Source organism: Balaenoptera musculus, chromosome 1, assembly GCF_009873245.2.
Source record: "Balaenoptera musculus isolate JJ_BM4_2016_0621 chromosome 1, mBalMus1.pri.v3, whole genome shotgun sequence".
In the NCBI taxonomy this organism is placed as follows: Eukaryota; Metazoa; Chordata; class Mammalia; order Artiodactyla; family Balaenopteridae; genus Balaenoptera; species Balaenoptera musculus.
The window spans coordinates 19,695,932-19,717,562 of NC_045785.1; the positions used below are offsets into that span (position 1 = coordinate 19,695,932).

At 43.2% G+C, this 21,631-nt stretch overlaps 1 protein-coding gene across 2 annotated transcripts; it reads right to left on the reverse strand.

Annotated features, from left to right (window-relative positions):
• Window positions 1-14,662: 14,662 nt before the first annotated feature.
• Window positions 14,663-20,625, reverse strand: SYF2 (SYF2 pre-mRNA splicing factor). Of its 2 annotated transcripts, none has more exons than XM_036823261.1 (7): window positions 20,503-20,624; window positions 20,161-20,271; window positions 18,113-18,238; window positions 17,578-17,695; window positions 17,140-17,230; window positions 15,877-15,977; window positions 14,663-15,088 (listed from the first exon to the last, which is right to left on the reverse strand). In XM_036823261.1, the coding sequence occupies exons 1-7, from the start codon at window positions 20,527-20,529 to the stop codon at window positions 14,895-14,897; spliced, it is 768 nt and encodes a 255-aa protein (XP_036679156.1). In that variant the 5' UTR covers window positions 20,530-20,624; the 3' UTR covers window positions 14,663-14,894. The 2 variants fall into 2 exon arrangements, with proteins under 2 accessions (XP_036679156.1, XP_036679164.1); XM_036823269.1 differs by having other exon boundaries at window positions 14,923-15,120; window positions 15,896-15,977; window positions 20,503-20,625.
• Window positions 20,626-21,631: the final 1,006 nt, after the last annotated feature.

Here is a 21,631-nt window from a genome sequence, read left to right on the forward strand (position 1 = left end):
AAGGCAACAGGGGGTATTATATGAACTATCCATTGACACAAGGAAAGAAAGAGCTAGCATCTCTGGCTGGCTGTGAACACCCTTTAATTAAGCAATAAATTTGGAACCAGGGAAATGAGCATCAGTAAAGAAACACTCTGTTTAATTACCCATTCATCTGTTTGGCTCTGCCAGGGCACCTGTGCCAAGACATGCAGCATATGGTCACGCAGGACAGGGGCTGCCCAAGTACACATTCCAATTTGGTTCCATCTCATGCCATGTTGAGAGAGAGAGAGAAACAGAGGCCCAGAAACCAAGAGAGACAGAGGCGGGGAGACAATGACGGCACAGAGCAACAGCTGTAATTCCATCAAAGGGCTCTGGTGACACTGTAAACCACCAGACACAACCAGAGTGGTTTGTCACCAGAGCCCCAGTGGAATTGACTCACAGGCATTGTTGCAGATTTTTCCAACATGAGGCCAAAAGAAAGAGGCTGTGTGTGTGTGAAATACTGTTCTCCGTCGTCTCCAGCCCTGCATTGCTGTTGAGGAGCAAACCCCGAGGTTTTGATCCCAAGTTCAATTCCAGTCATTGTCGTTGAGCGGAGTGGCAGAATGACACCCCGTCTGCTCTTACCCTCGGATTCAGAGTCCAGCAGGGAGCGAGACAGGATCCCAGGGGGCAGCTGGACACCAGGAGCCAAAGGCTTCAGGACTCTATTTCTGTGTCCCTGGGGGACCTTGGGAGCTCTGGGCCTGATTCCAGAGCTGAGGCTCCTGGGTCAGCTCCACGGAAGCCAATCACAGGAAAACCCCCAAAAGCCGGGGGCCAGGATGCTGGGAAGAGCTGGGGAGGGGGTGGGGAAGAGGCTGATCAATATGAACTCTTTCCCAGCTGCTCACTATGTGACAGGCCTCTGGGAGTCTGGGGTTTGGGTTCTGGAGCATTTCTAGAATCCAAGAGAAAAGCAAAGTGAGGAGGATTTCAGGCACCAGAAAGGGTCCTTCGTGATACTACGGTGCCCCAGGGGTGACTGAAGAGGTACCCTCCCACCTCCATCAGGGATCCCAAACCTGTCACTTGTTTCCAGAACTTTCTCTCCATGTGGAAGATTTCTGGAGGAATATGCATTATGGAGGAATATGTATTTCTCTCTGTGTAGGGGGATGTGCTTAGGGGATGGACCAGATCTTTCCTGCTTTGGCCTCTGATCCCTAAAATGTGCTCCCGTTAACAGCTCTCGCTCACCAGACAGCCTCGTGACGTGTGAAGAATAAGTGAATCTGAAACTGCAGAGGAGATGGCCTTCCAAAGACTCGACTTTAAAAATTAAGGCGAGGAAAGCATTTGGCAAAGGACATTTCAGGTTTGGCCAAATTCAGGGCTTTGAAAAAATATCTTGCGATGTTTCGCTAAACCCAGAGCAAAGCTGTCAGGGCCCGGCTCTGGTCATTATAGGTTATTTGTAGCTTGTTTCTTTCCAAAGCAATTTTCTTTCATCTGCAAGCTACGCTCTTTTGACCCAGCCTGATTTCTGCAGCTGTTGTGCCCAACTCCTGCCTCCACCAGCTGACAGGCATTTGGAGACAGCTCTGGAAAGCGGCAGGAATGTGAGGGCCCCGGCTCCAGTCCGAGACCCCAAAAAGACCCTGGCCAGCTCTCTGCATGCTCAAGAAGCATCCAGAACAGTGCCACGGGGCCGGCATGCACATGGGACACAGCAAATCAGAGTGCTCCCAGGCGGGGCCCAGCCAGGCGAAGTCATGCCCATTAGAAGGTCAATACCATGTGGGACCTGAACTCTGACAGGCAGGGACTCAGGACAGATGGCAGGAGCGCAGGGAGAGGGAAAGATGGAGCCTGGGCCTCTGAGGGGAGCTTCAGTGCACAGGCCAAGTTGAGAAGACTTGTGGCTGGTGGTTGGGTCCTTAACCACACCGCCCACTCATGGGGCTGCATACACACTAAGTGAGCTCCTGCGTGGGAAGTTTCCTCTACAGGGAGTAGATCTTTCGGCCTCTTCTTATAGCCTCTGCATCTTTTTTAAGTTCTGTGATCCTCCTACCCCCGTCAGTGCATCCTCTGTTAAAACTGTATCAGTGTGTGCTGCTCTTCCATGCCTCACTCCATCCCCATGGACCTGCCCAGCCAGCAGACAACCTCCGTGGCTCCCAGGTCCCTCAAGGTCATCAGCTTCCATGTCCACCTCTCACCCATACAGGCTGGAGGTCACTTGTTGGGGACAAGTCCTCTGGAGCCTTCCAAGAGGTCAGTTTCACAGGTAAATAAATCCCCTGGGAACATGTCCTCTGATCTGCCTCGCCTCCAGGTGATGTGATCCTAAAGACCATGTCACCGACCTGTATCCTCCAACAGTGTGGCCGGACTGGGAAGGAAGGCAGAGGGTTTTAGGCCATGAAAGCGTCCAATTACCCATACCTGATGCTGTATAAGCCATGACCCTACTCCGCCTTCAGTACCTCCTGCAAAAAATAAGGATGGAGGAGATCGAGACCCTCAGGGCGGGTGTTTCTCCAAAGGCACCCACACTTATTAATTCTGATTTGTACACCTGTCAACACTTCCCAAGACAACAAACTAAACACCAAGGAATAAAAGAGCAATGTGCTCCCTGGCACATCTATTTCCAGATGCCCTTGTAGGATTCTCTGCTCACCAAAAGGACCGCTGCCAGCTGCCAAAGTCAGTCTGAGGCTGGAGATGGGGGGTCATCCCAGGCCTGGGTAATTTGTTCTTCCACAGGCCGACGCTGAAAGTCAAGACCTAGAACAGAGTCTAACAAATTATCCTGGCCCACGGAGCTTGGTTTTGTCTGATTCTCTTCCTGTTGCCCAACGGTGGCAAGTTGCAGGTGCATCTGTTCTGAATACCGGCCTCTTGCCTTTGATGCCCCTGGCTAGCGTCTCTGAGATGTTTAGTCAGAGCCACCAATGAGACCGACACACCTCACACAAGGCTCTGCTAAAGACCTCAATTTAACTTAATGGACTAAACAGGGAACCATTTCTATATGATTAATTAATTAGAGTCTTACTAGGAAGGATAATAATATAACAATTTAAATAAGACTGCAAGGCCTAGCTGCCAGTTCATAAAAAGAACACCAAGAATAGCACGATTAGAAAGACATTCAAGATAGAGGGAACACGAAATAGTGGACCCAGCTCTGACTAAGGCCACCCTTAGTTCACGGGGTTTCAAGTCCAGGGTCCACTATTCGACCTAAAAGTTACCTGCCTTCTCTGAGCGGTTTCCTCTCTAATAAATGGAAGGAATTGAGGTATATTGTCAGTGCTGTTGTGGAAATCCAGTAGATGCCATGCATGAAAACTGTCCAGAAAATAGGCTTAAAATGCATGGGGGGCTTCCCTGGTGGTGCAGTGGTTGAGAAGCTGCCTGCCAATGCAGGGGACAAACGGGTTTGAGCCCTGGTCTGGGAAGATCCCACATGCCGCGGAGCAACTGGGCCCGTGAGCCACAATTGCTGATCCTGCGCGTCTGGAGCCTGTGCTCCGCAACAAGAGAGGCCCGCAATAGTGAGAGGCCCGCGCACCGCGATGAAGATGGCCCCCCGCTTGCCACAACTAGAGAAAGCCCTCGCACAGAAACGAAGACTCAACACAGCCATAAATAAATTAAAAAGTAAATAAATTAAAAGCAAAAACGAAAACAAAAAAAAACCTCATCTGTGGTTTTAAAAAAAAAAATGCATGGAAAACATTGCTCAAGAAATTCCAGCCTAATGCTTGTACTAAGAATGGAAATAAATGAAGAGGTCTGACGAACATGGTCCATTCTGTTTTATCAGCAAAAATCTTATTTTCACTGCACTTTTAACCTGCTTGCCCACTCCAAGTCCTTTGAAAGTAAGTGAAATGAAAAGTCCCCATAAGAATCATCTCAGCTGATTATAGATGAATAAATAGTTGTTATTTGCAGATGAGTCAAGATGATTCTAGTTAGTAGATTTGCTGGTTGGGTATTTGGATTTGGGGGCATTTGTAACATCTCAGTGTCCCTCCAACCCTCACCCAGCCCTCTCCTCTCCCCCATACTGCTCCTCCTTTCTCCTCCTCACCCCTCACACTTTTGCCCATATTACTACTCAAGGTCTCCCACCTTGGGTCCCTCAACTGTCCTGCGTCTGGTGACCCAATCCCTCAAGGCCTTGCTAGATAACTCTTTATCTAAACCTAAACCTTTTTCTGTAAAGGACCAGACAGTAACTATTTCAGGCTTTGCAGGCCATACAGTCTCTGTCACAACTCCTCAACTCTGCCTCTGCAGTGTGAAAGCAGCCATAGACAAGACGCCAATGAGTGTGGCCGTGTTCAATAAAACTTTATTTGCAAAAACAAGCGATGGGCCTGATTTGGCCCAAGAATCTAAATAGTTCTTTGGTGTTACGGGATTATAATGGTTAATATATTGGATCTAGAGGTTCACTTCCTCACTTCCTTCTGGGACTTTTTATACTTTAACCCTAAGTCACGATTAATGGGGGACATTTTAGACACTGGGAAAAGTCCAGTATAAAGATAGTTGAGAATGGGTGCCTTTTAGTGTCTCTCAATCACAATACTTGTGGCTAAAGCCACCAGATTTTGTCGTCTGTAATGCTGGCATTTTCAGATCACAGAAAGACCTAAGCTTAACTAGATCAATGGCTCTTAAGCTTGAGAGTATAACAGAATCACCCAGAGGGCTTTTTATAAATTTATTTATTTATTTAATTTATTTTTGGCTGCATTGGGTCTTCATTGCTGAGCGTGGGCTTTCTCTAGTTGTGGCGAGCGGGGGCTACTCTTCACTGCGGTGTGTGGGCTTCTCATGGTGGTGGCTTCTCTTGTTGCAGAGCACGGGCTCTAGGCGCATGGGCTTCAGTAGTTGTGACACGTTGGCTTAGTAGTTGTGGCTCGCCGGCTCTAGAGCACAGGCTCAGTAGTTGTGGTGCACGGGCTTAGTTGCTCCAAGGCATGTGGGGTGTTCCCAGATCAGAGCTTGAACCCATGTCCCCTGCATTGGCAGGAGGATTCTTAACCACTGCACCACCAGCGAAGTGCCTGGAGGACTTTTAAAAACACAGATTACCGGGCCCCATTCCCAGACTTTATGATACAATAGGTCTGGGGTGGAACCAAAAGATTCACATTTCTAACTAATTCCCAGGCAATGCTGATGCTGCTGGTCCAGGTACCATGGTTTGAGAACTGCGGGGTTACATGTTAAAAACCTAGAGGTATACTGCCACCTAGTGGATAGTTCTTAGTAGTACCCTACACCAACTATTCTTTGATTTTTAAAGTGTACTAAAAATTACACATCTTTTGCCATGGAGAAGAATCAAATTCATAAAGCCAATTTGTCATTTGTATACTTGGGATTCCATAACCATATTCCAAACTTCTTTAAAGAAATGAGATGTCACTTTATTTACGATAACATGGCAGCAATTTTAAATCAACTTAAACTAAAAACAGATTATTTTCCACAGGGGGGAAAACACTTAAAATATCTAAATAGAATAAAACCACTGCTGGCTCTGTTCTCTGGCCATTCTCCCATTGGCCAGATGCACATACCTCTTCTGAAAGGCAAAATCCACACCCCAGCCCTCCAACCCCCTATCGATGAAACACTTCGACCTGGTGTAATTGATGAAATTCAGCAGGAGATTAGCCAGAACGAACCTGTTTCAGACCCTGGACTTTGTGATCTTTACACACACAGAACAGTAGCAATGGTAAAGGACCCTGTTAATGGGTAACTGTGTAAATATTTGCATTCCAACATACTGACTGCAATGACCCACTCCCACCTACTCATCCCAGTTAGTTTCATCTAACACCACCTGGCACAAAATGAAGGGGCGCTACAGTTGCCAATAGCAGATGACTTGGAATACCATGCTTGGCGGGCTGCTGGATCATTGTCATTGTGAAGAAACACATTAGGGCCGTGCTACAAAGGATGGCGTGGTACCAAGAGCACGGAAATGACAGAGACCGGAACGATTTTTGATGCCAACAGTTTTATATTTGATCTCCAGATGCAATGCAGCTGACAGCTAATTAGTTTGACTTAGATCTACACAGATCTTCCCCTTTTTTCCCACACATGCTGTGGGCATGCTAGTGTGAAAATGTGTCTGCCTGGGGTTGCGCTTTGATTGAGAATTCTCTGGAATGAACACACATGGAAACCCCTGAGAAGTCTGGAGCCCCAGCACGTGGACCATCTGGTGAAGGACAGTCTTTTCCTCTCCTGCTTGGCCTGAGAGCAGGTAACGCAGTGGCAGTCTTTATTCCAGTGGCCGATTCCAGCCTAACAAAGCTGGAGTGAATCGTGCAGCTTCATTTTTTCTAGTATGAGGCCACCATTAACTGCAAACCTCAGTGGTCGAGAGCTACTGGATGTGAATTCTGTGGCTACTAATGAAAAAGCAATCGCGGTGCATTAGCTGGTGAGCTGTTTGGGAGGAATGAGAAAGACATGCAGAGCTACAGTCCCAGGGACAGCAAGAGCAGCAAGACCCTCCCCTCCCCTGGCCCCAGAGTATCAGAGCTACATTTATGCAGCCCTACTGTGCGCTGAGCATTTTTTAGAAGCACATGTAGTCTCACAACAGGGGCTATTGTTATCCTCATTTTACAGTTGAGGAATCTGAGACATGAAATCGATGGCCCCAGATCAAGCAGCTGGTATGTGGAGAAGCTAGGATTTGATCCCCGAAGCCCTTCTGCAAAGACCATGCTCTCAACAACTACACCTTACGACTTCATGAGCCCGGCTTGGTCTAAGCCATCCATGGCAAGCCAAGCCCTATTGACTGGTCTGGGGAAAGGCAGGTGTGGCCTTCACTCCCCAGAAGTAGGATTATATCTCACCGCCTACCATGACCTCACAGTGACTGAGTGGGTCTCCCTGTCCCCTGACTTTGGGTTTGGCCATGTGACTTGCTTCAGCCAATGGGATGTTTCACCATGTGATCCAAGCTGGGGCTTGAAATGTGCTTGTGCCATTGGTGTACCCCCTTGTCCTCATGGGCCTCAGAAGGAGATACATGGAGCCATCCCAGACTGGAGTGAAGCCCAGAGCCAGGCCAGCTGAACCCAGACTTAATCATCAAACCCCGGCCACCCCACTGGTTGTATACATCATGCACTGACACAGCTTATCATCATGTTCTAGTCCATGATACTCTGGGAAATGTTTCCAGAATAAATTGAGCCTCCAGAGGAGAAATATTTTTGGACCTTACCCCTCTCTTCCTCCCTGGGCACTGGTAAGAGGACATTGTACCTAGTGCTAGGCACCGTCTGGTGACCACAGGAAACAAACACAAACACAAAAGGCCAATACACTAAGGATGCCAAAGTAGAAAAAGGACTGATCCTAGGTCCTTGGTGATCTTTCAAGCCACTGAACAATTGCCTACCTCCACATTTTTTTTAATTTATTTATTTATTTATTTATTGTTTTGACTGCATTGGGTCTTCGCTGCTGTGCATAGGCTTTCTCTAGTTGCGGCGAGCGGGGGCTACTCTTCGTTGCAGTGTGCAGGCTTCTCATTGCAGTGGCTTCTCTTGTGGCGGAGCATTGGCTCTAGACGCATGGGCTTCAGTAGTTGTGATTCGGCGGCCTTCAGTAGTGTGTGGCTTGCAGGCTCTAGAGAGCAGGCTCAGTAGTTGTGGCGCACAGGCTTAGTTGCTCCGCGGCATGTGGGATCTTCCCAGATCAGGGCTCAAACCCGTGTCCCCTGCACTAGCAGGCGGATTCTTAACCATTGCAACCACCAGGGAAGCCTACCTCCACATTTTTTGAGACAAACAATCTTCTCTTGTTCAAGCCAGCATTAGTTGGGATTTCTATTATTTACAGCCAAAAGCCTTTCTTAACTGTTATTGACTCTCTTAAGTATGGCAAAGAAGAACTTTTACAAAAGCTATATCTTCACATGTCCCTCTTTTTTCTTTAAGTTGGTCAAACCTCTCCAAAATAGCAGGAGGGAAGTCACAAATTCTTGCTAATAGCAGTCAATTGATAACTGCTGCTGCCACTCTTTCCTGGAGTGATCAGTTTAGAGTTGCCCATGTGAGAATCAGCTTAACTAAAATCAACCCTTAAATTTTGTTTGTTGATGTAGCCAAACTTCTAGAACACTTCCTAACATATAATAGGTGCTCAGTATAGCTTGTTAAATGAAATTTTTAATTGAGTTGTTGATATTTCTCTGGATGGGCCATCACATGTGTCTCTGGGAATCTGCTTTGTCTTCTCAAGAAGCCTCCTGGAAATCACACCAAAGTGAATTTTGTGAAGCCTGCACACTAAACAGACCTTCCAAACTCAATGGAAGTCTTCTCATGATATGATTACAAACAGAAATCATAACAGCTTTATTGAAATATAATTCTCATACCATAAAATTCACTTTTTAAAGTGCACAGTTCAGTGGGTTTTAGCATATCCACAGGGTTGTGCACCATCAACCGTAATATAATTTTAGAACATTTTCATCATCCCAAAGGAAACCTCATAACCATCAACAGTCATTCACCATCACTCCCTCCCCCATCCACCCAGCCCCTGGCAACAACTAACCTACTTTCTGGCTTTATGGATTTTCCTATTCTGGACATTTCATATAAATGGAGCCATACAATATATGTGGTCTTTAGTGTTTGACTTGTGTCACTCAGCAAATGTTTTCAAGGTTCATCCATGTTGTAGCAGGTATCAGTACTTTATTCCTTTTATTGCTGAATAATATTCCATTATATGGATATACCACATTTTCTTTATCCATTCATCATTTGATTGCTTCCACTTTTAGGCTATTATGAAGAATGCTGCTACAAACATTTGCTTACAAGTTTTTTGTGTGGCCATATGTCTTCTTTTCTCTTAGGTACATACCCAGGGGTAGAATTTTTGGGTCAAGCTCTATGTTAACCTTTTGAGGAACTTCCAGACTGTTTCCCAAAGCAGCTGCCCCATTTTATATTCCTGCCAGTGGTGTATGGAGAGTTTCAATTTCTCCACGTCCTCACCAACACTTGTTATTATCTGTCCTTTTGATTAGAGCTAGCAGGTGTGAGGTGTATCTCCTTGTAGTTTTACTTTGCATTTCTCTGAGGGTTAATGGTTTTGAGCATCTTTTTTGTGTGTTTATTGGCCATTGGTACAACCTCTTTAGAAAAATGTACAGACATAAATTTGATCTTATTTATATAGTCTAATTTTGCTGAAAACTTTTGTGAGGCTGCATTATGAAACTAAAATTCTTTTTTCCCTAATAATATACAAAGTATTATGAAAACCTGATTAACTCACGTCACTGATTTAGAATGACTGTATCCACAACAAAGGAAAAGATCATTGTTTTCTCAGCCACTAAAATCCCATCTCTTAGAATGTCTGGCAAAAAAAAAAAAAAAAAATCAGTCTAGTAGAGCAAAAGTGTGATCAGAATTAGTGAAATGTTTAAATGTTAAATGGCTTTTAGAATTCCCTTTTCTTCTTTAATTACATGTAGTAACAGAAACTACTGTGTACTTTAAAATTATAATGTCCCACTTTTTAATTTATCTACTAATAAGTTTTTTCTAAGTTGCTATATGTCAAGCATTATACCAGATTTATTCCAGCTGCTGGTTCATTTAAACTTCACAAGAACACTATGAGGTGGGTAGCATGTATTTGTTAGCTATGCTGTGTAACAAATCATCCCAAAACTTAGCAGCTTAAAACAACAGCCATAATTAATTAACTCTCATAGTTTCTGTGGCTAAGACATGGGCAGGATGGCTTGACTCTGCTACACAACATCTGGTGTCTCAGTGGGAAGACCCGAAGGCTGGGGTACTTTTGGGGGCAGGGAGCAAGTCACACAGAAATCCTACTTCCCTTGGAGATTTCTGAATGTTCAATTTGGCATTATCTTGATTTGGAAGTGAGGAAAGTACAGGAAATATCCATGAGGACAGTACTTATTCATTTCATTATTACTATTATAACTCACTTAGTACCCACTATAAACCAGACATGTCTAAGCATATTACACTCATTCAATCCTCCCAACAACCCTCAGAGGTAGGCATTATTAACAAGTTTTAGAGCTGGGGAAACTGAAGCACAGAGTACATGGTTGATGTTATGGACTGAATTGTGTCCCCCCAAATTCATATGCAGAAGCCCTAACCCCAATTTGACTAGACTTGACGATGGAGCCTTTAAGGAGGTCCTTAAGGTTAAATGAGGTCATAAGGGTGGGGCCCTAATCCAATACAACTTGTGTTTTTATAAGAAGAGGCAGAGACACCAGGAATACATATGCATAGAGAAAATGCCATTAGGACAGCAAGAAGGTGGCTGTCTGCAAGCCAAGGAGAGAGCCCTCGCCAGAAACCAACCCTGCCAGCACCTTGAGCCTGGACTTCCAGCCTCCAGCACTGTGAACAAATAAATTTCTGTAGTTTAAGCCACCTAGTCTGTAGTATTCTGTTGTGGAAGCCCTAGTGAACAGTGCAAGTGACTTGCCCAAGATCTTTTGCCTGGTAAATGGAAGAACTGAGATTTGAATCCAGACTGTATTGACACCTGAGGTCCATGCTTTTCATGGCTATTGTACAGTGTCTATTGCCCTGAGAAAGGAGAGAGTAGGAGAGTCCCATTGGAGAGCATGACGGTGACCACAGGAACTGCCAGCACGCATAAGCATTTACTCTGCACCAGCCCACCTCGCTAAGTGCTTTGCATGGATTATCCATTTAATACCAACAACATCCTGTGAGGGTTATTGCTATTAACCACCCCCCCCCCATTTCACTAAGGCCTTAGGAGGAATCCAGTGGGGGCAAACTCACGCCAGAGCCAGCTGAGAACACTATGCTATACCATAATTAATTATAACTATTAGAGATCATTTTGTTATGGTCAGCTTCACCACCTGGCCAAAAACTATTCAACTGGGTTTCCCAAGTATGAGAACACAGTTGAGCCAAGTGAGAATTGTGAGCCAATGAGGAAGGTGTCTGCACTGAGATAGCACAGTGTTGAAGACAAAGGGCCAGTGGAGAGGCAGCTCTGCCCTGATGGGCAGGATAGGGTAGGAAGGAGCACTGTCAGAGGGGCACACCCATCCAGGACTGCTCCAGCAGGGCCACAGGACCACTGTTTCCTCCTTCTCTCTTTGAATAAGCAATGGCTAATGGGGACTCAGCAGCAGTCAGGTTGGGGTCAAAGAGGGGTTGCTCACATTGCCTCTGTCTCCAGCCACACCCTCTACATCCCCCCAAATAGGCCTCCCTTCCTTTTTTAGGCACTCAATTTCATCAGTCCCATGGATGGGTTAGGAAGGACTGACATAAATCATCTCCATTCTGCTGGCACAGCATTTTCCAAAGGGCAAGATGTGTCTCGCAGGTGGGCACCCCTGAGACAGGTAGACTCTTTTCAAATCTTTCTCAATCTTGTGACTATGTCAAGGAAAAGGCTTGGTGCTAATATGTCTTTCATAATGCCTCTCATATTTGCTCATACTTGAACAAAGAGCGACCAGACTTCAGACCCAGAGGCTTCCATGGGCAGCAGTGTCTGCTTGGTAAATCCAAATTACACATACAGGGTCCCCACATCTTACGGATGCCCTGTTCACTTTTTAATTCTTTTACTTTCTATGTTGCCTTTGGAAGGTTTCTGTTTGCTGTGTCTCCAAGTTCACTTACTTTCTTTCATGATGTCTAATCTGCGATTAAGCCCATACAGTATACTTTTCATCTCAGACATGTACTTTTCATGTTGAGAAGTTCAATGTAGGTCTTTTTTGTATCTTCCTGTCTCTTCTTAACTTCTTGAACATGTGGAGTACAGCTATAGTAACTGTTTGATTTGTCTTTTGTTGTTGTTGTTGTTGGCCGTACTGCGCAGCTTGTGGGATCTTAGTTCCCCAACCAGGGATTTAACCCAGGCCCTCGGCACTGAGAGTGCAGAGTCCTAACCGCTTGACCGCCAGGGAATTCCCTGATTTGTCTCTTAATTCAAACATCTATGTCAGTTCTTGGTAAGTTAGATTTATTTTCTTTTCATTATGAGTCCTACTTTCCTGTTTCTCTGTTAGATGCTGGACATCGTGAACTTGATGTTTTTGGGTACTGGGTATTTCTGTCTTTTTTTACAATGATTCTTGATCTTTGTTTTAGGCTGTAAATTATTCAGAAACAGTTTCTTTCAGGTCTTAACTTTTAAGATTTTTAGGCAAGACCCAAGCAGTGTTTAGTCTAGGACTAATTATTCTCCACTACTGAGGCAAACCTCACTGTACTACTCCATGAATTACAAAGTTTTCCAGTTCAGCTGGTGGAAAACACTATTCCTGGCCACACGTGAGGGCCAGGTGCTATTCACCCCTCAGCCTCGAGTCGTTTCCTCACACATGTATTCTGCCTGATACTTGAAGAGACCTCTGCAGACTTTCAGAGTTCTGTGTGCAGCTCCCACCTCTCCAGCACTCTGTACTGTAAGATCTTGCCACTGTGGTGTTCCCAAACTTTCAGCTCTATCTCCTCAACGAAGGGCGCCCCTGGGCTCTGCCTGGGTTCTTCCGCCATGCGCCACAGGCTGGAAGTTCTCTAAAGACAGTAAGCTGAGGTGATCATAGGGCTACACCTGTTTGTTTCCTCTCTTAGGAACCATTGGCCTTCCTTGCTTGATTTCCATTATCTTGAAAACTGCTGTTTTTTAAAATTTCAAGTGGCAAGGTAAATCCATCCCGTCACTCCATCTTGGCTGGAAGTAAAAGTCTTAACTTTTTTTTTGAAGTATAGTTGATTTACAATGTTGTGCCAGTCTCTGCTGTACAGCAAAGTGACTCAGTTATACTCCTGTTAATTCTTTCATTAAATTTTATAATTTTCTTCACGTAGGTCCTATGACTTCTCATTAAATTTGTGTCTCAGTAGGTTATTTTATTGCTATTTTAACTATTTCCTCCCATCTCTCCATTTCTATGTATTTATTTCTACAGTGGAGAAAAAACTATTGATTAACATTTGTCCTGAAATTGTAATATGCATTGGTCATAAATTTATTCAGCAGTGAGGAACAGGAAGATGAGAGGTAGGCATCTAGTGCTGGTGCAGCTGCTCAGCAATGCCAAAAGGAATGCAAGCGCTTCTCCACTCTCCTCAGCACATTGACTTTGTCCTCATGCTTGTTACTTCATGGCACAGACGGCTGCTACAACTCCAGGCCTCACATATGTGATCCAAGCTGGAAGGAAGGGGGAGGGAGTGGCAACTCCCTTACCAGGAAAGCAAAAGATTTCTCAGAATAACTAGATTGTGTCTTATTAGCCAGAACTATAACATTTGACCACCTGTAACAGCAAGTTGGTCTGGGGAAGCAAATGTTTAGCTGGAAATTTTACCACAAATTCACCAAAAAAATCAGGGTTTGGTTGGTTATGAAGAAAAGAGAATTGATATTGGACAGGTAACTAACACGTCTACAAGCTACTCTTGCATTCTTAGAATAAACCCTGCCGGCTTATAGTGAATTATTCTTTTAAATACCTTGCCAGATTCTATTTGACAATGTTTCTTGTGATTTTGTTTAAGGCTATTGCAATACTCAGGACTAAAGACCTGAACTAAAGTAGTGGAAATGGGAAAAGAAACATTTATTTTCAGAGGCAGCATCAAGGCCCTATGATCAGACCTGATTAACTGCACATAGATTAAGTGCTAGAAGAAACAAAATAAGAGCAGAAATAGAAAGTACTACATAAATTTTAAAAGGGAATAATTACCAGTGGTATTAAATGTTTATTAAACACAAAAGCTGAAATATTTGTGAAACTTTCTCTGAATTTCAGATTTTTCTTAATTTGGAATGTCCTAATTAGGTACTTAGTATTGTTACCATCACATAGAAAAAAAATTATACCAATCTTTCACTCTTGACTTTTATTAAACTATTATTGCGATAATAGTACTGTGGCCTTTTTTAAGTTTTTATCTTTCAGATACATACTGAAAATATTTATAGACGAAATTAGATATTTAGTATTTGCTTCAAAATAACACAGGAGTTATACAGGGAAAAGAGGATAGAAATAAAGACAATGATTGGCATAAGTTGATAATTATTGAAGATGGGCATTGGGTATATGGGACTCATTGTACTATTCTGTCTTCTTTTGAATATGTTTGGAATTTCCTATAATAGAAAAATTTTTAATGTTTGTGGAATGGAAGCATGTATGTGTATATTTGTGTATATATAAATGTATAAATACAATTATTTGCTTTAAATGATAAATTGTTGAGTAGGGATTCTATTCCACAAGACATTTCCTTTTTTAAAAGGGAACTGTGCATAGTCAGTATTCATGGGAGGACAGTTCTGCTACTTCCTGAACTTGGTCCTAAGCAGCCCGGGTAGAGCCTATACCCACCCTCCAGCAGCCACTGCCCCCTTCCTCATCACCGTCCTTAGCTTCAGAGTCTACAACCCCAAATAGTTCCTGAGTCCAGCTCTAGATTTTGTCAAATTCATAAAAACATTCAAAGTAACAATGACTGCATTTACGTATGCTGCCAGCATTCTTAAAGCCAAAATGCTTCAAAGATTCAACAGTCATACACATTTAAAATACATAGAAAAATAATAGAATTTATACAAAGTAGATTTTTACAAAACAAGTACATTACAAGAAATACATCTTATATCCAAGCACAAAAATGTGGAAATATACATGGAAGTAGAAGTTTAAGAAAAAACATTTATTTTTAAATGCTGAGTGGGAAGGCATAGACTGAGTTCTGGTTTACTGGTGTAACTCTGAAGAGAACTTCAATTTGCTAGTAGAAATTTTCACTCCATTATCAAGCTTCTAAACAGTTCCTGAAGGAATTAGACAGCTGTTCCTCTTTCCAAATTCTGTTTAATTTCAGCTGTATATTTCCCATAGAATCTTTCTGCCTTCTTGTTGAATTTGGCATTCCTTTCGTTAATGTAGTCAATATCTGCATCATCATTATAGGGACGTCTCCGACTATATTTGTCTCGTTTTTCAATTCTGGGAGAAGAAAATAATTTATAAAATTCAAACTTGCCTTCTTTTTTGATCTTAATAAAACACAGCCAAATAGAATAGAATCAGTACACTTAACACTAACACTTTGGGAAGGGGCAGGGGGAAGCCCAGTTTCATCAAGATGAAGTTGAAACTGCCAATTAACAGCACAACCCTGGGTATGAACCATGAAATTTAGTAAATACAAACTCATCTTTAGAATGTTTCTAGAAGAGCAATGATACACTGCTAGGAACTAGACACATGAAGTATCACTTAACAGAAAATGATTACAACAGTAATTATATTAATAATAACCACAACTAATATGAACAGAGTACACAGTATATACTAGACACTATTCTTAATTCTTAAGTGTATTAGTTCCTATAATATAAATTCATTTTGCTCTGCCTGATCAGCATCAGGAAACACACTCCTATCAGTATTAAGAAACACAAACATACAAAGATAAATTTACTAGAACATTTGTACTTCTTCAAATCAAAGAGTGGAATGGTTGTTAAAGTAAAAACAAGAATAATTTCTTAAAGAAGAATAATTTTCTTTATAATTTTCAATTATAACAACTCAATTCCATCAATATTTTGCATCTTCATTCCAAATCATAGGGACTCGACCCATCCTTACTGTCTGTCCCCAAAACCATTAGAGATGCTAGGTCAGAAATTAGGAAGTATAATATCTGTCTTCTCAATTCATTCTAAGCATATTATGTCCATTTTGTCATTAAACGTTTAAAATTCAGGCTGTTAACACGGAGTACTCACTGTTTTTTCCAGGTCTAACGACCATCCTATCAATTTCCTCCGTGGAAGGCACATGTGTCCCATGAAGAAGACTGTTGGATGTTGGGTAAAACTCTTCTTCACTGGAAAGATGGCAACAGGGACTTGGAGTAACACTGCAAGTGCTCCACATTTTCAAACTAAACTACCATTCACGATGAGAGAGAAAATACATACATATCTTTATACTATGGGATCCTACCTTACCTTTTAAGAAAAAACAACACAGAATTGGAAGGGACAGAAGTAAGAAATCACTTACTCCAACACCTTCATTCTACAGATGAAAGAGCCCAGGGCCAGAGGTTAAAGGACTTGCTTCTAGGCTCAGGATATTTCTCTTTCCACTACAGCAGGCCAACAAACTGCAGCATGTTTCTATAAACAGTTTTACTGGGACACAGTCCATTTGTTTATATCTCCTCTACAGGCTGCTGCTGCTTTCACATCACAAGGACAGAGTGGAGTAGCTATGACAGAGACCACATAGCCCACAAAGCCTAAAATATTTACTATCTGGTCCTTTACAGCAGAAGTTCACCCATCCTGGCACTAAAGCATTGTGTCCCAAAATATCTGAATAACTATGATAATCTGGGTATTAAACTCTCAACACCCAGTCATAGAATGCCCAGCTAGAAAGATAACCAGGTGGTTAGCTTAACTGCTGTGGATGAGCAATAAATAGTGTCATCACGACCAGAAACTATTCTTAAACAGCTGTTGATAACCCATACCCAAGCACTGCAGTCTGTTTGTATTTATGTATGTACGTTTATATACATGCACAAGTACATCAATATCACTTCAGAAGGGTTTCCCTGGTGGCGCAGTGGTTAAGAATCCGCCTGCCAAGGCAGGGGACACGGGTTTGAGCCCTGGTCCAGGAAGATCCCACATGCCGTGGAGCAACTGAGTCTGTGCGCCACAACTACTGAGCCTGTGCTCTAGAACCCACAAGCCACAACTACTGAGCCCATGTGCTACAACTACTGAAGCCTGCGCGCCTAGAGCCTGTGCTCCGCAACAAGAGAAGCCACCGCAATGAGAAGCCTGTGCACCGCAATGAAGTGTAGCCCCCGCTCGCCACAACTAGAGAAAGCCCGCGCACAGCAACAAAGACCCAACGCAGCCAAAAATAATAAAATAAATAAATAAATTTATAAATAAATAAATAAAGTGTAATGTTTAAAAAAAAAATCACTTCAGGATGAAAAAGGACTGGCATTAGTCCTGTCAACTTACTGCTTTTCTCTCAGTCTCTCATATGTTTCCATGTCCGGTTTGATCTGTTTGGTCAGCCGATGGTACTGGCGAAGCTGGGCAGCAGCATAATCTAAAAATAAAATGAGAATTAGAAATGATATATTTCCTTGTTTGGTCATTACTATTCAGAGAAAAATCAAAATTATTATTAGCAATATACGCACTAATCTAAGCAGAGCCTCTATCCTGAAGATGCTGATAATACAGGCTTTAATTCTAGCTCAATGAGTAAAGGGATCCAGCTGCCTCAAGCACAGCCTTTTTTACTTCTGTCCTATGAGATATATTTGTATTTTTCTTGGGAGTAAGCCTCTTGGAGAATATTCCATGAAGCGGTATATCCTTTCTCAAAACCAGAAACACTGAAGGCAACGCTTATCTCACAGGCTCATTCAATAAAGTAAAGGTGAGTTTTACCTGAAAATCCCAGGTCGGGATTTTTCCTCCTCTTTTTCCTCTCCCATCTTTCTGCATCTTCTGCACTGATCTCTAGCAACTTCACTTTCTCGTAGTCTTCCCCTCTTGCTGCACATTCCTGAAAAAGAAAGGAAAAAAAGCTAATGCCTGCCCATATGATTCAAGCAATTATTTGACCTATTTTAAATAAAGATATCAAGCAATACATTAAAAATAATGATTAATATTTGAAGGAAATTTGATAATCTGCTATGGTATATAAGAAGTGAGTACATCAATCTAAAAAATAATACTTATTCAACATTTATCAGGTGTCAGACCCTCTTTTAAATGTTTTACATGCATTGACTCATTTAATTCATAATTAACTCAAATAATTATTACAGGCCCCATTTTACAGATGAGAAAACATAGGCACAGAGAGGTTAAATTACTCACCCAAAGCTTGGCAGCTGGTAAAAAACATTTTTTACTGTCTTAATACTATAAAAAGATTGAATAAACCACTTATGAAAATAGCGGAGTAGTTCCTAACCTTTTTCTTTTCTTCTTCTTGTAGTTCCCATTCCAAACGAGCTTTTTTGGCTTCCCAATTTGCAGGTAACTTAAGTCTTTTATCTTCTTCAACAACTTCCTGGTGATTTAATTTACGAGCTTCATTCTAAAACCATAAACGCAAAAAGGCTATCGGCTGAAACATGAAAATAAATCCAAACAAGTATTTCCCTCTTTGAGGAAGGTCAAGTAAGACATGTTAACAAGGGGACTCCATTTTACCCTAAAAGCAAGAGAACCATCAGAGGATTTTAAGCAAGGAAACGGCCTAATTAGGTCTGCATTTGTATACAGTCAAGAAATGTGTTGAGCTGCACTGGTTTGCTGTGCCAAAGGCCTGGGCGTTAATGTCTCACATTATGAGAAAGATATTCTACTTTCAATTGTCTTTTAATCCTGACTGATGCAAAGAAGAAGCCTCAATTTGGGGCTGGGGGCTTTAATACCTATCATAATATCTCTAACCTTTCCCAAGTCCCCCCTCCTCTTTAGATATTTTAGCAGTTTACATCATGTCAAATGAAAGGCATTTTCCATTTAAATTACTGTATGTAGAGTCTGTTTTTAAATAATTGCATAAAACAAAATGAGTATACCATCTTAAGGACAACTTAAGTTAGATGTTTCTTGGGTTACAGGCTGGTGGCCGTTAGTCCAGGAAGACATGTCTCTTAATATCCAACCCCATGTTCTTTACACAGTCCCTCCAAGTAAATATATGTGTGTTGAATTCTTTATTAAATTCTTCTGGGTAAAGAGAAAAACCCAGAACATTTCTCTCAACAACCATCCCTCACATACTCTTGGCTCTGGCAATGCCCTCCAGTTGAAGACACCAAGAACACATGTGTAGTCAAACAAAGTTGTGTGTATTGCCTTGAAGGAAACAGCAAACCATGGGGAACTGGAGGCATTTCAGTGAGAGGGTGTTAGGAGGAGCCACTTACAGGATTTGAGTTTGTATCAGGTGACTGGAGGGAAAGGTTCAAGGAAGCATGGTTGTGCCCTGGATTAGGCACTGTCAGAAAGCCGGGGCATTCTATGATTGGGTTATCTTCAGTTTTTATACAGGAAGCAGGATTAATGGAGTGAGGCTAGTGATGTATTTATCACTGTTGTTAGCAGAAGTGGGTGCTGTGTGGTCATTTCTGTGGTTTGAACAGTTTTGTTTTGTCACACTGCGATAGTCAGAGTGATGTTGGAGTTTTGTGAAACCATGGCCAAGCTATCAGTCAGGCCCCTTTGAGGTGAAACAGCCAAGAGCTGCTTTTTTGTTTCTCAGCTCCAACTGCAGCCAGTTGTTTGCTGGACTCTTATCCTTGATATGAATTCTCTTCCTTTGCATTTGTTCCCTCTGCTTAGATATTTCTTCCTCAAACTTCTTTATTTTTCTGATAACATCTTACTCATCTTTATAGCAGTACTTTAGGTGTCACCTCTTATACGAGGCTCTCCCTGGGGGCCCCCAAACTATACCAATCTCTCCTTCACTGCACTCCCAAGGCACTTTGTTCCTAACTCAAGCATGGCATTTATCACAATATAATTTCTAGCTAGAACGTTGTCTCCTCTACTTAAGAGCAGAGGACTTATCTTACTCATCTAGTTCCCCACCTACTAGCTGAACCACTGACCCTATAGACTTCCCGAGATTTGCTGATTATTTTTGAATGAAGATGTAACCAGCTCTCTTACTGGACAAGTTTCTTCCAGTCTCTAGCTCCACATATTTCCCTAGGTAAAATGAAGAGTTTACTAGAATCATACAGCACGGAGGCGGTTAGTAACAGAGACCCCCAAACTAGCCCAACTAAGTTAAAACAGATGGGGGTGAAAGAAAGCTTGATGAAAGCATGTCCATTTCCAAAAGTGACTACAATGTGTTGCCAGGTTAAGAAGCATCGGGACCGAACTTTCATCCAGCTCTGCGGGTTTGTCACACGCGCTGGTGCGGCTTCCTCGTCCCTCCACAAACGCGCACGGGCCTGGCCACGTGACAGGTCTCAGCTGGCCTCTAGGGCGACTCACCCGCTTCAGGTGCAGCTCCCGGAATTTGCGCAGTCTCTGTTCGCGCTTCTGGGCGGCCAGCTCCTCGGCCGCCGCAGGGGGCTGCTGTTCCTCCCCGCCGTCTACCGGCACCTGCGGTGGAGGACAGGCTGGAGTTGGGGCCGGTTAGGCTTCTCCCCGGAGAGCCCAGGCGGATTACCCGCGGGTCCCGACAGCCCAGGCCGGGCCCTCACCGCCGACCCAGGCCCCACAGTATCTGCGCCTTCCTGGCCCGGCACACAAGCACCTCCTCCACCTCTCGCCCTTGCCGTCCCTCAGAGCCCTCCCCAACCAAAACCCCTGGAAAGAGCCGGCAGCACTTACCTTCTCTGCTATAGTCGCAGCCGCCATCTCAACCTTTCCTCGCCCACTTCCGGCAACAACCCAGAGCACTTCCGCCGGCCTTTGGACTGCAGCGTCAATACAGATTAATAACCTACTATAAGCCCCGCCCCTCCCTGTCAGCCTCAGGAATTTAGGACCAATCCCTGCCCCTTTTGGCAGTGAGACGTTTTCAATTGGGCAGGGCCGTGCGCAGCCGCAAAAGGCCGCAGAGGCGGGGGCCGGAAGGGTGGAGGCTGAGAGAGAAGCGCTGGGGGGTTTCGGTAGAGGGCGGCTAGGTAGGAATGGTGGAGCTGGGAACCTCGGGGAACGTCACCTCAACTGTGTGCTGCACCCTTGAGCGAAAAGTGCTTTCCATTCGACGCTTAACCTGTGTCACCTCCTCCGAGGCAGGTCTCCCCTGACTACGTTGTCTCGCGTAGGCCCTTAGTACTGTCGTATTGTACCATTTTCATTCTCTTTAATATATGTAAGATATTTTTCTCGTCTGTTCGTTTTCTTTTCCCCCAACGACGTTGTAAACTGCAGGAGAGCAGGACCCGTCCCATCCTGTTCGTTCTTCCGTGTTCAGCGGTGAAACTGCGCCAGAATTAATAATAGTGCTAAAGTTATGAATATAATTCAGTAAGGTGCTGGATACAAGAGAAATACATGAAAATAATTTTTTTCTTCACTAAAACCATTAATTAGATGTGGAAATGAAAAAGTAATCCCCCAAATGAAAAGATACCTGGGTATAAGATTTAAACAGTAATATGAAGAAAAATATGAAATAATTTAAAGTACAAAGAAATTAAATTTCAGTAAGTGATGAAGCATTTTCTGGTTGGAAGACAATAGAAAAACGTAATATCACAAAAGAGTATCTCAAATGAGTATAAATGTAATATTACTCCATCAATCTCAGTGGGTTTTTTTTCTTTTGGAACTGTAAAATATTGTGACAAAAATCTAAAAGTTCAGTGAAATACTATCGGTGAGCCTGTGAAGTGTTACCAGCCAGGGTTCTTGGACTCTTTAATCAATAGAAATTGATGAGGCCAGATGAGGAATTCAAGCAAGGCTTGAATTGGGACTCTTGCTGTAGCAGGAGGGAGTGAAAACAAGTAAC